At 35.1% G+C, this 18,294-nt stretch overlaps 1 protein-coding gene across 2 annotated transcripts in view; it reads left to right on the top strand.

Annotated features, from left to right (window-relative positions):
• The window catches only part of LOC149802686 (uncharacterized), a 33,073-nt gene that overhangs the window by 11,292 nt on the left and 3,487 nt on the right, over nt 1-18,294 (top strand). The window contains exons 2-4 of one of the 2 annotated variants that reach the window (XM_089952066.1): nt 1,500-1,772; nt 9,072-9,902; nt 15,439-16,795. In XM_089952066.1, coding sequence (XP_089808192.1) covers nt 1,541-1,772; nt 9,072-9,902; nt 15,439-15,536 — 1,161 coding nt within the window. In that variant the 5' untranslated portion in view covers nt 1,500-1,540 and the 3' untranslated portion in view covers nt 15,537-16,795. Of the gene's footprint in view, nt 1-1,499; nt 1,773-9,071; nt 9,903-15,438; nt 16,796-18,294 lie in introns of those variants that run through there. The other variant, XM_089952065.1, reaches the window with a different exon arrangement.

Raw genomic sequence — 18,294 nt, 5'->3', positions numbered from 1 at the left:
CGTTTGTTGTTTTATTTGTTTCCAGTTGATTTGTTTTCAACATACTTGTACGAACAATACTAAACAATCTGTTGGCCAGGGACTGTGATTTAAATTTCCATGAAATATCTGACAATGAAAATAACGTAAAACACAATTGAAATCATTAAGAAAGATTTTTCAATGGAATGTACCGGATGGTCCTTTTTGACTATTTAAAAAGCGATCCATTTTACAATCATCTTTTCTGAAGCGCTTCAGTCGATAGCCTGTTCATTATTCCAACCTGATATATATAATCATATTAAAAGACCATGGTGTGTAGAAACATTAAAAGACCTTTCTTGGTTCTCAGCTTTAGCATCAAACAAGAATAGAAGAAACTATTTTCGTTTATATAAACTTGTTTTTAGACTTTTCTGTATTTTAATTGTTCTTTTAATATTTCCATTGAGAAGTATTTAAAAAAACTTTAAATATGTGAGATATGTTGACATCGTCTTAACGAAGCGTGTACTAAGAATAAAGCTCAGACCGTTCAACTTTGGGTCAAAATACTCTTTTCTTTTGTGGCACTGGCTTACCATTTAACAGAGACAGCCATCCCAAAACTTTTGTTGTAACAGTTCAGACTTTCCTGAAGAAAATTATGCAAACATTATCAATTTGTTTCCATGGCAAACAGAAAGACATCCTACCGGGACAAAAATGACCTTTACAGTACTTCGTCATTTGATAATTGACCTTTTGCTGCCGACATATTCAATTATTACGCACGTATTTAAATCGTTGACAGTTAAAAAAGTTGTCTGAAGCACAAATATTATTAGCAATAGGTATATTGAACGCGATTTTAGGTTGTACTGGAACTATAATGCCCCTAGTTGTCAACTGTCGATTTTCATGCAGAAAAGTCCTATACAAATGACATTCAGTTCTATTATGAACAAGGTACTTGAGCACATACTGTATTTATTTACGTCCTTCGTCCATCCCTGGTAAGTTAGAATTTCATTTTATCTTGTCTGCTAAGAACCGAAAAGTATTGTGGAAAACGTAATATAACATAAATTAAGTTTAAGTGGCAACTATAATTAATTTCATCGTTGTCTGGAATAAATACCGATATGTTACTAAGTCTTAAACTTCTTTCCTCGTGATTCGAACAATACGGCTAAATAGTATTAAATTCCTTTCATAATGACCTAGGCATGTTGAAAAGCTTCTTCTGAAACAGCTAAATACATGTGTAAAACATGCAACTAATCAATATATTCTCTTATATAATTCTTATTCATGCTTGGAAATGACGATTTATTATTTGAAAATATTCAATAAGAAAGAAAGAACTTCCCACCCCACCCCACCCCACCCTACCCCACCCCACCCGTGTTTCTAAATTGCCGGGTGCGATTTACTTACTGAACAAATAAGCATTTGTCTTTATTCCTTATAAGAATTGAACTGAAAATAGTCTATCAAGTTAAGTATCAAGAACTTAATGTTGCTTCTCTTTACAGATACGGCTCCCCAAAATTATAATTGTATATTTTAATACAATATGGCGGTGGATGTGGCAGCGGAACCTGAAATAAGTAAGCTAGACAACGATTTTTATAGGGTAAGGCGAACCGAGGCCCACCCTAAACATTCCCTTTTTGGTACATCTCTGGAGAAGCAGGAGGAGGACCAATGGAAAGACCTCGACATACAGTATTACAAACAGTCTCCACAACCCCGGAGGAGGGGGGACCGGTTCTATCTACCTGAAGAGTTTAAGGCAGCATTGCCAGGTTAGAGAACACAAAGCTGCTTCTACTAATCGCATTTTTCATCCTCCCTTTCTCCACTCTTCTGATTCTTGATGCCCTCGACTCTTATACTATCTCCTTATACTATCTCCTTGTCTTCCTCATAGCCCGGCCATTCGTTGTTCTCCTACTCTGTCTCCAGTTCTCTTCTTCATCGAGCTCCTCTTTCAATCTCCATTTTTATTTTGGCCTCCGGTCTCTACCTCCATCATCTTCTCCTTCATCTTGGTACTTATCCTTCATCTTGGTACTTATCCTACTGATGTTGCCGTTGCTCTGACTCATCGGCTTTGGCCTACTCTTTTATTTGAAAGGGATTGCTTTCCTACATCTGTCTCGATCCAATGCTTTTCACTTCAGTATTGTATCAAACATCGATTCAAGCGCATTTTTTCATAACACATAAAACAAAAAATAAGTCTGCTTTGGACTTAATACGCGGACTGTTCGGTTTCATGTTTTTTGGTATTTTCTTGTCTTTTTTAATACAGGAAAGTGATATATACAATCCTGTTAAGTACAGGTATTTTACCATCCTAATGTTTGGAAGGGCTCTATACTTCAGTTCTAAGTAATAGTTCAATACATGTTTAGAACAGTATTGTTTACTTGGTGAAGAACAAACTGATTAAAATGACTGTGCAATTGACGATATCTTTTAATTTAACAGGTTCAGTTGATTTCCATCGCTGTAGGAAAAATAATCTGTATTGTGCATAAAAAAGGATTGTGATTCAATCGATAGGCTAGCATTGACAAACACATTGTTGAGGAACTAATGAAGGAAAAGTGCTTATTCTTTATATATATATATATATATATATATATATATATATATATATATATATATCTGTATATGTATGTATATATACATACACATACACACACATATATATATATATATATATATATATATATATATATATATATATATATATATATATATATATATATATATATATATATAACCTTGATGATTCTTGCATAAATATAACAGATAAGACCTCTATATCAAGTAATCCTCGTGTACGCCCAGGATGAAAGTTTACTCCTGGCGTACTCCAGTATAATTTAATGGAGAGGTGTTACCATTTATCTTTATATTTTTATGCAAGATTTAGCTCGGATATATATATATATATATATATATATATATATATATATATATATATATATATATATATATATAAGGACAGACAGTTTGTTTGACTTTTCATGAGTAGCTTGACAAAGTTTCATTTTCAGGTATACGGTGGATGGTTCAGTTGCCATGATACACTGGACATTACTGATGTTGTATATTTTGTCTAGTATTTGCTTTTGTATACTGATATTACTGCTATAGACCAATTGCAGACAGCTTTGAATGTCGTTTTTTTGTATGTCAAGACTAGGAATTTGATTGTTTATCCAATTAAAACCAAGTCTTTATTTGTAAATCTATCACATAATGTGATCAACCGCTGATAGTATAAATTGGATTTAGTTATCTAGGGATAACTTCTATCTATTGTGTACTTTTTCTGAAAACTGCACACAAAGAAGCGAAAACAGGCAACATTTTTCAGTTTTAGGAGATCGAGAAAACAAGGTTTACCAGCAGTTAAACTTTTACACCTAATACAACGATTATTTATGCGGCTGAGTGTTTACTACAGATTTTTGACTCATAAAAGAGATGACCCCTTTTACTTAAAATTGGGGGATTAGGGGACTTATCATCACAGTGACCTCTCATGCTTTTAAGTGTTCATGATCACCGGTCACTGGTCCACTTAAACTGGTGGAGAAACGTTCCTATTCTGGAACGTTCATGGCATCTCTATCTAAGCGGTTTAAACGGAAACAAAATCAAACTAACTCCCAGGTTAAACCACATCTTAGCCCGTTATTCTGACGTCGAATTGGCTGGTGGAGTCCGGAAGAAAGTTTACGAACCCATTCCCTTCTTTAATGAGGGAGACATTTACTCCCTACGAGTCACACACCATCCTACAAATCGTCCTCTTCCCAAGATCCAAACAGGCGCCAGATTATGCCTTTGTTTAGAGACTTGACTTATTGGACCATGCGTGGTTTTTTCCACAGTAAGGAAGGGATTCTGGCTTCGCTTCCGAGGCTGTTTTGTTCTTTCAAGGACTGTCATTTTGCTATACTCATCTCAACTAGCATCTCAGAACAACATTATTTCACTTTATTTCTCGTCATTCTGAAGTGGGACTGACTGTACAGAGGTACTCGTTCTAACCTTGCAGAATAATCCAGCAGGTTCTTTATAGAATCAATATTTCTAAGTCACGGCCCATCAAGATACCTCTTCTGCAGATTTAGAAATTGTGGTTCATCGAACCCCTCGACCTGTTGGTCGAAGATCTCAGGGAATTACCGCTAAAGAGGGATCTGCTGCCGCTGAACAGATTGTTCCTCGTGTTCAGCACTCCTCAAATCCTCCACCTTCAAGACTCATACCGAGCGATCTATTCGCAATGAGCAGTTTAGTTTCGATCAAGGTTGCCAAATTCATCGCTCAGGCTAGAATGCGATAGATCGCCGAAGTTTACGATACCAAATGGAGACATTTTTTATAATTAGTGCAGTAGGAAATGCATTGATCCTGTCGGTCCCCCTTTTACTGCAATTGCAGATTTTCTTTATCACTTGGTAGAAAACATTGCCCAGTATCAACCGTTACGGGCAATAGAACAGTTCTTTTTGACTCTTAAATTCTATATGGACTCCACTATTTGGTTTGACCCACTTCTTTTAGAACTGAACAGGTCCATATACCAGTCTCTCGATCGTTTATTCCTAGGTGGAATCTTTTGTGTGTTCGTTGGTCGCTATCTTAACCTTACTCATGAACCTTCGTGTAAAGCTTCCTTCAAGAATCTTAGAAAGAATTTGTCTCCTCTATGTAGTATCGGCAAGGAGGAGCAAAAATTATGATTTTTTTAAGTAGAAAAAATACTTTTTTACGTTTCCATGGTAACTACTATGGTTCGGTTTTCTTTCTTTGCCAATTTTCTGCCCAAGAATCAACTGCCTTAGGTAGATCTCGTCGTATATGTGCTGGGGATGCTCAAGTTAGACTCATTTACCCAGTTAGAGCTTTACTGTTCGATTTGACACCCTTTAAGACGTGCTTCTGATGACTCAGCATGACACCATCTCAAAGTGGATTGTTCGAACTATAAAAGAACTTATCAGTTTTCACTGAGAGCGATCTCTCTTTCGTTAAAGTCAAGGTCCCTGAGATCAGGACTATTGCTCTATCTTGGGCCTTTTTAATCGTTTCCCATTGGATGATGCCACAAAAGCCGCCATATGGCTTTCTCACTCCACCTTCTTGACTTTGTTTTCGTTCAGTGGCGTTGCTGGGTGAGGATATTTTTGCTTTGGGTCCAACTGCGTCAACCGAACAAGTTTTCGAGCCATCTTCAAGTCAGCAGTCGCTTTGAAAACTGATCTGAAGCCGTCAGCTTCCCAGCGGGCTGGCAAATTTAACAATGCAATACTAGCCAGTAATCTTCTTAAAATGTAGTTTATTGGGGCGGATGTTGGTGGGTAAAGTAATTGTAATTATGTTTGAAACTCACATACAATTTGTTACCTACCCATCTTATCTTACATGGCTAATCTGGTGTTCGATACAGATGTTTAATCTGTGCATCCGTATCACACACCTAAAATTTCCATATTGTACACCCAGCCTGGAACTATTTTTACAACTTAAAATATTCAATAATAGCCCACTTATAGAATATTAGGAATGATTTATTGACATTTTGAACTATTTAAAAATGTAAACTCACATTTGCAATTTTATGAAATTATGTCATATTGTGTGAAAATTGCCGTTTTCCCCGTAAGTAGCGACGAGCAGTTTATGGGTATTTCACGGTGTATGTGATACTTAACATGACAGAGAGGTAGAGACCAATTACTTTGACGCTGAAATCTTCCGTTGAAGTTTTAAAAATCCAGAAGAATTAGAGAGACTCAGGGATTCATTTCAAGATTCGAGGCATGGTTAGAAATGCCCCTACGTTTAGAGCTTACTTCATCCGTGTTTAATTAGACACTGAAATTGGTGCCTACCTGGTTACTGAATTAAACCGGACGGTTTTGTGCCATGAACCAGATACGCTTAACAGTTCTAGCACATCTTTTGACATATAATTAATTAATTAAGTAATTACGACTATAACATTTGATTTCAAATGCGTTTGTTAATTGCAACAAAGTGCTGAATTCTGAGAGCAATGATCTTGATTTTTCTGTATTATCTCATATGTATGTATTGTTTTAATGCTTTTGACCATTTAACGTTATTTGAATTGACCGCTCACCTGTTGCTTGTATGCTTTTTTATAGTACATTTGAGTATAAAAACGCGTTTATTATAATTAGCATTAACTTAAAACGCCTTAGGAGTGTATAGGGATAAAAAAAATATAATTTAAATAAGTGACAAAGTTACAATATGCCACGCATTTAAACGAATGACAGTTCAATAATTCTTTTCAAGATGAGGTGAAATGGACAAATACCTTAATAAGCGCATAAAGATATGCGCCATAAACAGACGGTATCAATATGTTGAAACATTCCAGTGCTGTTGTTGGGTTTTAGCCACCTTCCAATGTTCAACATCTAAAAATTGATTGACAAGGCCCATAACTCAGAGTGGAACATTGAGTAGAAGAGTTGAAGTCTGTCAAAAGCATATCTACCTATATTTGGGTGTTCATGCAAATTGCACTGTATGTTGAAGGTTTCCTGAGCTATGCTGATAAAAATCATCCAAGTCCGTTCCTCCGTATAAAAATTTAGAAACAACCACCATCAGTCCAAAAAATGGCTCCTCAGTATCAAGAAGACAGTGTTCACACCAAATTACATTAGAATAGGGGTTGAAACATTCCTTAGCTTTTCAATATTGATTGAAAAAGAACAATTGCTGTCAAAAATGGAATTGGAAGAATTAAACTCCTAAAGGCACACATTTATTAAAAAAGACAGCTTACGTATCAAGAAACATCAAAATTTTATCAAAGGGTTGCCCAGCTCTGCTGGTTACAGAACGTTGATAGGACGGACAGATGAACAAAGTGATATAGTAATCTTGATACGGGGCCCAAATGTCAAACGGACTTATCTGCCCACTTTTGATCTATAATAATAATAATAATAATACTCGTTCAGTATTTGAACATAATCCCTGAACAATGAATGAACGCTTTGTAAATCCCATTTATTAACTACGTCTCTTTTCATTACACTCATAATCGAATGGAATTATTCCACCATGTTGGCTTTATGTTTCATACTCCAATTGTGTGTGTAATGTAAGACTGCTACGAAGCACGGATTAGTTCGAATAGATATGTATATTACACCAGCTAATCTGCTACAGTCTAGGTAAGAATATAGGAACAGGGCACGAGAACAGATATTGTTTTTGTTTTTTGCATACATGTATATCTTTTCACATTTGTATAAGTTTAACAGCTTATAAATTTAGCAAGTAAGAATTTTATATGTGCATATGTAATACGATATTCAATATGTCTTTTATCTCTGCATTTATGGAGTGGTTATTTGTGAAACGCTTTTGACAGTCGACATGGGGTAAGTGTGTTTTGTTAACCTCGAGACAGGGGCTGCACTGTTGATTGCTATTTTTTTTTTGTGGCTATATTTACGGTATTTTATTTGTGTTAATATGGAAATGACGGAATTTTTTATATTTATTTATTTATTTTCTCATTTATTTATTTATTTATTATTATTATTATTATTATTATTATTATTATTATTATTATTTGCTAACATGTGTACTTAAAAATTATATAATAATGGATACCTATTGGTACAAATGGATACACTGACCAGTGATATATTTGGAGCTAGGAGTGGGGTTATTCCAAACTTTATCTAATTGGTTAAAACGCATTATTTCTTAATTTGTACGAATACAATCGGTACCAAATGAGAAATTGATGTTTCGAGGGCAAACCAAGCTCATTTAATATGATCAGAACATTCAAGGTAAGAGCTTACATAACTAAATTTAATAAGTCCTAGGGTTTGGAACATTTCAAAATGTTGTCTAATTCTCTTTCCATACACAATCTCCCAATTCTAACCTCTGTCTTGGATGGAGCTTAATTTTTCTGCTTCAGCGTCATCACAACTCACCCGTGTATAAATCAAGAACTACGTTATTAGTCATTAATTATTAGTTTCGGAGAGTTGAACAATTCTTTGTGGCACGTCCAAGTAAACCTTAATAACCACGTACACCTTCCGCATACAGTATCGATTACACATATTCTTTGAAGGGTATAGAAGGGATCAGGCATATTATCATTTGTTTTTGACAGCTGACGGTATTGTACAGTATTTATATTTCCTACCCAAAGAATGTCATCAATCGTTGTCATGATCAACCAGGTTTTCCCTAGCTTGGCGCTAACGCATATCATATTGTTATACCGTTAATACTCATATATAAAAATTGAACGTACTGCTTGACTACAGGTTTATTTATTTATGTTTCGTCTTAAAACTTCTTTGTGTAAGTATTTGGTATGTAATTTATGTGCTTGATAATGGACTTGTCAGAAAAACGACCACACACGGTTTGAAGTGTACAAACATTTGACTTGGCATTCTAGAAAGACGTTGAGCCCTAAGACTAAACGTCCTCCAACTGGCAAAATGTTTGATCCTATATATGCAGTATTATCTTCGGATGATCAGCCTTGTAGAAGTTAGCCGTGGAAAAAAGGGCTGTCAGTATTTAAGAGGCCTTGTAGAAGTTAGCAGTTGAAAAATCGTCGGTCAGTATTTAAGAAGCCTTGTAGAAGTTAGCCTTGGAAATAAGGTTAGCCAGTATTGAAAAGGCTTTGCAACTTGTGGGGATTCTTCTTGTAGCTGGTGTGAACTCATCATTTGCACAGACTATGTTCTGTTTACTAATCCAATCAATATCCATGGTGATATTGTGAAAATTAGGCGTTCGTTAAAGGATCTTCACTTTCGTGGCAGGATTAAAATTTGAGTCACCATTGCGCGAACACTGATGTAGACAATCACTATAATATGACACAGAAGGATATTTACACTATTGTCATAGCGTCCTCATGTCATATACAGTGGAAGACAATTTTCACTAACTGTATATGCGAACAATGTGTTGTGAGGATTTGACGACATGACACACTTTATGTAACTTAACTTTGAGACAATGCCAAAATTTCACTTTTTTCCCCCCAGGAACTAAACTTTTGGAACAGTCGAAGAGACAAGTCCAGCAGCAAAAGGAAACCGCAAAAGAAATACAAAATATTTTAAAAAGCAAGGAGAAAGAGGCACTATTGTTTAACAAAAGATTGGCGTTGGCTGCTCAAAACGATTACGATTACTCCTCTAAAGCATCAGACGGCAAGCCATACCAAAAGTTTACCCTGAATGACATTGCTCATTCGAAAGAGATAAATAGAGTTGGTTTGAACGAAAGGCAAAGTTACAATAGAGATAAATACGGGAACAAGCCCCCTGTTCACAATTATAGTCTAATAGGAGATCTGTTGAGACCTGGGATGGATTTTATGAGAAGAGAAAGGACAGATATTCAAAATCGTAATCTTGGATTTGGACCAGGTGATATCCGGAATGCTTCACAGTCTACAGTATTGCCAAAAAGAGAGAGGGATGTCCAAAGGGTTAGTCAAAGCGCTCGTGCACCAACTTCAGGGGAGCAACTTGTGGATCTTCCGCCGAATATTCGACATACATATGGCACTAAAGTCGTAGACAGTCTGTTGTCGGATAAGAACAGGGTAGTACAGTCGCTTAATATGCAACAGGAGAGGAAAGTAGCACAGGGCATGCATAGGAATTTGAGTAAGGAAGCTGAGATGCAGAAATTTTCCAGTGAACTCAACAAGGACTATGAGATGCTGGGTAATTCTATGAGGCAAAATATGTTTGCTGGCTACACGACTGACCACAGAATCAGCACAACCAAGAAGACCTTCAACGACCAGGTTCATCTCTTCCGACACCCCAATCCAGATAAGTACCGCTACAGACGGGATGAGCTCAGTAAGTATAAACCTCTGCTACACATTTTTTTCCGTTTGATCTTGAACACTGATCATCAAAATTGTCTACAAACTTGTACCAGTTGACGTATACTATATGCTACTTACAACGTTATAGCATTAACAAAATCCCTATAGCAAACGGAGACTTAGGTATCTCTTAACTAATTATTGGGCAGACGCATATTGATTCAATACGCACTAACATTTCCATATAAGACTGGGACCTAACGGGAGTTGTGTAACATAGGTTCCTTTGTATTAAGTATATGGTTTGGCTCAGACTTATACATTCTCACATGTACAAAGTCTTTGCGGACAAGTTTATTACCTATTCATAACGTAACGTCTTTTTTCATATACAAAGCAAAACCTTTTCATTCCATATCTTCGATCACCATATGTTCCGTCCGGTTGTGTTTAGTTCCTTTCCTTACCTCTATTATTTTCTTGCAGATAGTAATGAGAGATCTGGCCATTCTAAATCACCATCTCGTATATGCATAAGAGAACAATAAAAGATTGATTTTTTTTTTTAGCAGACCAGTTAAGATTGAAGTGCAAGTAATAATGTCTGCTAAGATTTCACAGGCAAATAGAGGTTGCATAGCATATACGGATCGCATGGTATAGGCGGAACTCATTGAAATTAAAATCTGTGCTTCAAACATCGGTAGTGGTGAAAAATATTTGATAGATATAAAGAAAACAGCTTGTGAGATAAAACGTTGAAATAAACCAATACGTATGAAGCACAAGATACGTTGGTAAGTTTGATCCGTAAGGCGTGTAAGACAGATTCAGAAGTGTTCGACTATTCAGACTTGTGCTCACATAACGATGGCATATATGAACACAAACGATGATGTGGTATTAGTTACATCTTACACAACATAAATAATAACACAGACCTACCTTGTATTTAATTCATTAGTTTTCAGAGTGGTGTCAGAAATAATACATGAGTTTTACATGAAAGCAACAATATTAGTATCAGGAAATAATGCTTTGTTGTTTACAAGTTTGAAAGGGACAAAAATGCGTCCATTGGAAAAATAGCATTTAAGAGTGGTAATAAAAGTGTGAATTTGAAGTCATCCAAAAATAAAAAACGATATATTTGACGCAGATGTACATATTACACATGATGATAACATGGGACGAAGCAACATCAGCACCGATAGCAAGATGGTTAAAACAGTACATTATAATTGTTTTGTTAGTTATACGGCACTTTCGAAACAGTGTTGACTATATCATGGAGCGGAAATGGGAGCTACGCGTCTTTCCCACGGATACACTGGGCAGGTGACCAAGGCTGATATAGAAAATTTATCAAACCCGCGACTCTTGGTTTCCAAGTCAGACGTTCTGTCAATCTACAAAGAATCGAGAATGAAAATAAGAATCAGCATTGCATTTGTGGGGAAAAGTTAGGTATAAAACAACGAATGGTTACTCAGTAAATGAAGTAGCTGTTTTAAAATCAACCATATACAACATTTCACATAAATCTGATTGTTTTGATGCGTTTGAAAGAATTGAAGAAACATACCAGGAGTTAAAAATGTGACGCGATGCAGACGATGGTCATATAGACTTTTTAATATCACTGAATGACATTTTATCAAACAGAACATATTCTCTAGATGTTTCTATTTCATTTTAAATGTCTGACGTTGGACGCGATATATTAATGACAGCAGCGGACTTAAGGTCGAGGGGGGTCTTTCTTCATATCGTTGTGTCTCAAAAATGACTGCTTTCCAACGGTAATCAACGCGACTAGCATAAATTCTTTTGTAGGAAAAATTATTTTCTCGCTTGCGTGTGTAATGTGAAAATACGGTTGTTCAGTCAACCATTTTTTAAATTCAGAGAATTGTATTTGCTGTTTGTTCCGTTTCTCTTGTTTCCAAAACTGATTTTTGCGTTGGCGTTAGGATCGTAGTAAAGATGTCACAAAATTATTGCTCGTTGTCTTGCTCTGCAAAGTCCACCTTGGACGAGGTGGACCTTGAGATTAAGAAGAGGCTGCACAATGATTTCTCAGAAAATTCGAACTTGAAAAACAAGAAACTTGCTAAAACTAATACTTTGTTATATTTACAGAAAAAAGAATGATTTTACATTGATACCCTACAAGACAAAGTACGTCAAAATCAAAATAAATATTAATGAAATCATGGTAAAAATCTTTGAAAACAACTTCCGATTTTCACAGAACTGAGTGTTACGATACAGGGGATGATACATGTTACAGTCGCAAAATTTTGCATGAAGTTTCATGCCGAGATTAAAACTCAAAACATGTACAAATGCGTATGCTTAATATCGTCAACGAATTAATATTGACACAAAGACAAAAGGAAGAAACCGATGAGGAAAATAAATTCTTTCGTTTCCAACGAAAGTTCACAACAGAAACAGGTGAGTTTTAAACTGGAATAGATAAAAGTCTCGCATTAGGCGATACAATTTTACAGAGTTAAAACCGAATTAAACCTAAATGTAGGGAATTTAAAAACACGGATAGAGTGTAAAACTCTTGTTTGATAGAATTAGAAGATTAGAACATCATTGCTTTATAAGTACGTAATTTAACGGTTTGGTGACTTATCTTGCGCATCTTGTGATTGAAACTCACTTGTGTTTTCCCAGATTCTTCTGCCACGTCTAATGATTTAGGCTTACTGATATATTCCGGAAATATCTCACGTACTGATGTATTTCCGGAGTTAACAGACGCGTCTTCAGATTTAGCCTTATGTATTTCCGAAATTTTCTGACAAGTTTTTATGGCTCGTAATTTCTCCCTCCGTAAATACCAAGTTTTGAACAACAGACCTTTCGCTCTGAATTTCTCAGCTTTACGCCTTCAACACACGGACCATTTATACATTATGCAATATTTATGTTAGTATAAAATCATAGGCGGGGGCTTTTGTTTCTTGTACTTAATTCTTACTTGCTTAGTATTTTAATTTTTAATTTTATAATCTTCTATCCATATACGAGATGGTGATAAAAAAAATAAAAAGGCTTGTTTCTCACTCTTTTATATTGTTTACCACTCGTGCGGTGTCTGTTGTCTTTTGTGTTCTTTACTCTCGCAGATAAATTACTTGTTATGGTTGGTAATGTTATATTTCTAGTGCCAGAAATATAACCTAAGTAATCAAACTACATATAAAACTCACTTCCTCGAAATAACCAAACAAACCAAATAAAACTTAAAAAATGAACGGCAAAGGTTGAAAGTGTAAATCGCCTTGAATATGAAAAATTTTGAAAAATGCTTCCAAGATTTACTTTTAAGCCTCAATCAGTCATTCATCCAACGTGTTATCGTCAACGTCGATTTTTAAATTAAATGACCAGAAGTCTTATTCTGTTTGTGTGAAGAGGTGAATTACTCAGTAGGAATTCTCTCAGTTTGCTTGACTTCAAAGATGAACACAACCATTCAGAAGAGTGGATTTGAGATTAGAAGAAAATTGTCATCAAGTTCTAAAAACATGTATTCACCTGTTTTTTCGTTCTTTGTATTGAATAAATTTAGCAAAATCAATTGTTCAGAAGCTCAACACGTAACTTCGGGTAAATGCATAGTAACATACCCGAATGATGTCCTTGGATTACATGCAAAAGTACTTAAATACAAAATTAGTTATTACGAAACAATATCGAAGACAAAAATTATATAGTGTATGAAAGTTAGCGGATATTACTTTGTATGTAACTGTACATTTTTGCTGCCTCGCTTTGGATATAAAAGTGGAGTACAATATACATTGTTTCCTCTGTCATAAAAATCATATTTATTTTTTACTACTACTGTCCATTTCCGGTACAGAGCGTGATGTACATATATTGCGTGCGGAGAAAACTCGTTTGTTGTCAATTGCTTCGCATATAGTTTGTTCATCCAATTTTACTTTCAGACAATCATCGGTCCAATCAAAACGCGTTTTCTAATTAACCCTTCAGTCAGCTACTCAGCCATTCTTCAGAGTTTTGAGACATTTTAAAATCTTTTTATCCCAGAGACTTGGGCCAAATTTTGGCAACTTACGTAACGTCGGTTATTCCATTTATGTCATTTTTATAACCGTTTGTTTATATTGAAATAGTTTCAATATTATGCTGCGTAGATACTTCAGATTGGTATTTTAATTACGGTTTTTCCCCCCAACAACTTTCCCTTGAACGAATTTTTCATCCACAACATGTTCCACAACCGATACAAGTTTTTCTCCTGCAACATAACATCTCTTGTATATACCATAGCACACATGTGTAGTGGTCTCACTTTGACTTTTATTGGGTTTCTTTTTGCTTTATACATCAAAAGGTAAGCAAACTTTAACTGTTTATTGATTTTGTTCTAATTTTATTTTAATATTCCTGCATTTTGAAAGAAAAGGGATAAATTGTTATGCATCCGCACAACATAATATCGAAACTACGTCAATGTAAACAATCAAATGCAGAAGTACTACGTATGCTAAATGGGCAGCAGACGCCAGATTGAACGAACAGTTGTCTGAATGTGACAAGGATGATCAGGTTACCTACGTATTTAATATTTTGCTTCTTAAATGAAAGAAAGCCCTTGAAAACATATGCCACAAATAATGCTGGCAAATTTGCCCCCCCCCCCCCGGTGAATTATTGACATCACGCTCCGTCTTGGAAATGGACAGAAACAGCCAATAATAAAAGAGAGAGGAAATTCGGTCTCTGAGTTCAACAGTTCTAGAATGCACATGTTAAGTTGGATACCATATTTTCTAACTCTTAAATTAGTAAAGACATCAAATTCATCAACACATCTGGTATGGGTTTTGAAAATTCTAACTAGGGGAGTACTAACTACAATATTAAGTTCTTGTTTACACTTGATAAATTACAAATAAACATATCGTCTACAATGAAATTGATAAAACCTTGACCTTACACGAAATTCCAAATCACATAAATTCCAATTTTTAAAAATCCTCATTTTGGAACTCACCTTTAAAGTGACAACCTCTTTTTAACGGATGTCTTGCCAATTCTTTTTTGACCGAATTTGTGAGTTACACAACATTAGCATGTTTTGTAAAAAATAAGGCAAAACATAACAAACAAGATCAAACAGGCCGGTTGTTTGCGTGATTAACGATAGTTAAAAATGAGATAACCTTGAAGACAATTTAACAACGGCAACATAATTTCATCCATTGCCCTATCTACCGGCCGCAAATGTGATTCTTTGGCTTATATTTCTTTGCTGGACTAATCTTTTATTTATAAATATACGGCTGCTGTTATACCTACGGGACTTTTGGGAAATTAATAACTTAACTTTTCTTGATCCTATTAGACATTTTTAAAAAAATGGATTACAATGAAGAGAACGTTTTATACTAAGTTGCAAACTAACTTATGCATTAAAAGCTTTTCACTTTTCTATATTTCTAACTCTAAATGCCGTCTGTTGTGAAGTCCTCCGCATTTTGTAAAACAACTCTGTCCTATTCTCTCTCTTATAGGTAACTGGGCAGAACATAACGTGATACGTGAGCGAATGAAAAAGTCATGGGAGGCGTACTTTCTTGAGACTCTTTCGAAGAAACAACCCAAATCTTGAAACAAGAGAAGCAACTATACAGAATTTTTCTTTTTGTTTTTCTTTACAAACAAATATAGACTAAAACTTGTCTTATTATGACATATTTTGGGGGTTGGAAAATTCACACTGCATAGAGCCAAACAGTTATGCTTCGCAAGTTTTATACCTTATATATGTAAACGATTTTGTTGAACAAGAATGCATCCAGGCATTACTGAAATAAATTGTTATACATTCATCCGGTGACTAGTTTGCACACTTTTTGCACGACTTCAATTTTTATTAATTGTTTATTTTGTTTATTTTTCAATTTATTAATCATTAAACAAGGATTCTGTATGTTTGCATTCTATTCTACTGTTCTCGGAACCAATTAAGTTAATAACAAGACAACATTCTTAAATTTCTCTTTATAAAAATAGATGCAAGTTCTAGACGTGATTTAAAGCAGCCGTGAGTAGATATTTTCACGTGACGTCATACAATTGTATAATTACATTTCCTTCAAATTATTGCCACTCCCATATTTTGCGTCATCCAAATGTATGAGAGAAATTCATATAATAAAATTTTGGATTTTGCGCAGACCATGTATCTTTAAGTATTAAAATGGTTTCTATAAAAATATAACCAATTCCATATTCAATATATGTATATATATAATTTCCCAAAACTGGGTTAACTCTCTGCGTAACTCTTCGATAAGCTCCCCTGATTTGTCGACCTCACTTCAGAATCGTCCAAAATCGAGTTAAGCAAAGAAATTGATGATGCTCGAAGGAAAGGAACCTTAAATAAGCTCACAATGGCACTGTTTAAATATTATTTGCGAAACCGCGGGAAAATTTTGTCAGGAAATAATCTGCATTTGATTGGCAGGATGAAAAGCGTACATAGACTAGGTTTGAAGGACTTCAGTGGGATTGAATTTGAGGACAGACAGCTCGCGAGTGACCGCAGAAATGAAAAATTGAAAACTCTTCTTGGAAAGAGCTATGAACATCCATTGTGTATTGACAGTTTCACGGATGATGGTACATGTTTACTAAACTTGAGTGAAAAGGAAATATATCCCTGATACAACAGTCATATTCTTGTTATCCTACAGTATCTTATATCCCTGCTACAACAGTCAAATTCTTGTTATCCTACAGTATCTTATATCCCTGATACAACAGTCAAATTCTCAAAAAGAGTCCCAAATGTTTCACAGAAAATTGACATTAAACTGTCATTAGCAATTGTTTGAAATACGTTAATAAATTTATGTACCGAAATGTTTGTTATTTTTTGTTTTAAAAAAAAAATACATTCTGTCTGTTTTGAACACCCAAGTTGATCTACTCATGTATATGAATGGCAAGTGTGTGGATTTGCTTAAACATACTTATCAAGCTTGGGCATATCTTGTTTTCATAAATTTTGGGTTGGAAATATTGACAGAAGTATATGCAGAATCGTAGGTCCACGGTATTCAATAAAATGTTCGGTGCAAAGTAATTGTCTTTATTCCACTTAAATGTCCTCATTACCATCGACACCATGTGACCCAAATACGATTTAGCCTCTTGTTTCTCAGAAATCTGTAGAAGGAAATGGTTATGCCGTCCACTACTTTTCCACGATAGACTCATTGACATACATAACAATACTTTAGCTAATTTTTTCTTATTTTTTCCCTTGCCGGTAAGATTGTTACATAGCATTTATCTGTTTGTCTGTTTCTCGAAATCTAAATTTTACTAGTTCCATTTTTTTTTCCGTTGTTGTTTTTATTTTTGTTTTAACCGATCATTTCTATTTCCGCATTATGGAATGTAGTTCTAGTCTATTTTTAGAACATTTTTTCCTCTCTCATTTTGTTGATGATAGAAAATTATATTTATGCATTTTTTGTAGGGATTTAAAAGTAATTGTTTATTTTTGAGAATATGAGTTCAGGGTGTGGTTTTCCATGTGTATTTTGGCGACAGTGAGTATTAAGGCATTGGTGATGATCCGGAAGTTAAATCCGTGTTCTGTTTACACGCTGCTCTGTTGACAGTCCAGCCTCTCCAAAAACTGCAGGTTAACCTTTGACAAGAACTTCACCGTGAAGTCATTTTTGAAGGTATTTTAGATTAACATATGATTTATATTGATTGTCACACAGTGGAAAGGTCAGTATTGAGAAACAAATGTAAAGAACACATAGTAAAATTAATTGTGTTCTATGTCCTTATGGGGTTTGCGAACTACAAGCAAGATTTACTTACCTCCGAAATTGAAGAGCTTTACAACGTGTAGCTACGATGTCGTAGCCTCAGCTTGATTTGTTGTGGTTGAGGCTACGAACTGATCCCATATCATGTAATGGAGTCCACAAAAAATCATCACTAAAGTCAGAAAAACAAAAGTATAGAAATCTACTACATAAGTATAATCATGTTGTGAAAGAAGTTTGGCTTATTTTTAATTTTTTAAGCCCTTACACGATAAAATAAATTGGCATGGTTACACTAACCTCACCGTGTCCGCCATGACAGATAACGCAAGACTCTCGCCGTCACCCCTTTTCTACGTAAGGCTTGCCAGACCATATCTAGATATTCTACGCTATGCTATTATCAATCAAGTGGCGAATAATGACTTCTTGGTGGAATTTCAAAGTTGCCGATAAACCGTTTTTACTTTTAATTCGCAGAATTTCTGACTCAAATCGCGCCAGATTTTTACTACGATTTGTTTACGTTTCCATATAAGGCCTCAATGTCCTTATATGGCACACAAACAAACG

This window comes from Sinohyriopsis cumingii, chromosome 3 (genome assembly GCF_028554795.1).
Source record: "Sinohyriopsis cumingii isolate HCF-2022 chromosome 3, ASM2855479v2, whole genome shotgun sequence".
Taxonomy (NCBI): Eukaryota; Metazoa; Mollusca; class Bivalvia; order Unionida; family Unionidae; genus Sinohyriopsis; species Sinohyriopsis cumingii.
The sequence above is the reverse complement of the archived record's forward strand: the minus strand, read 5'-3'. Positions and strand labels throughout refer to the sequence as shown.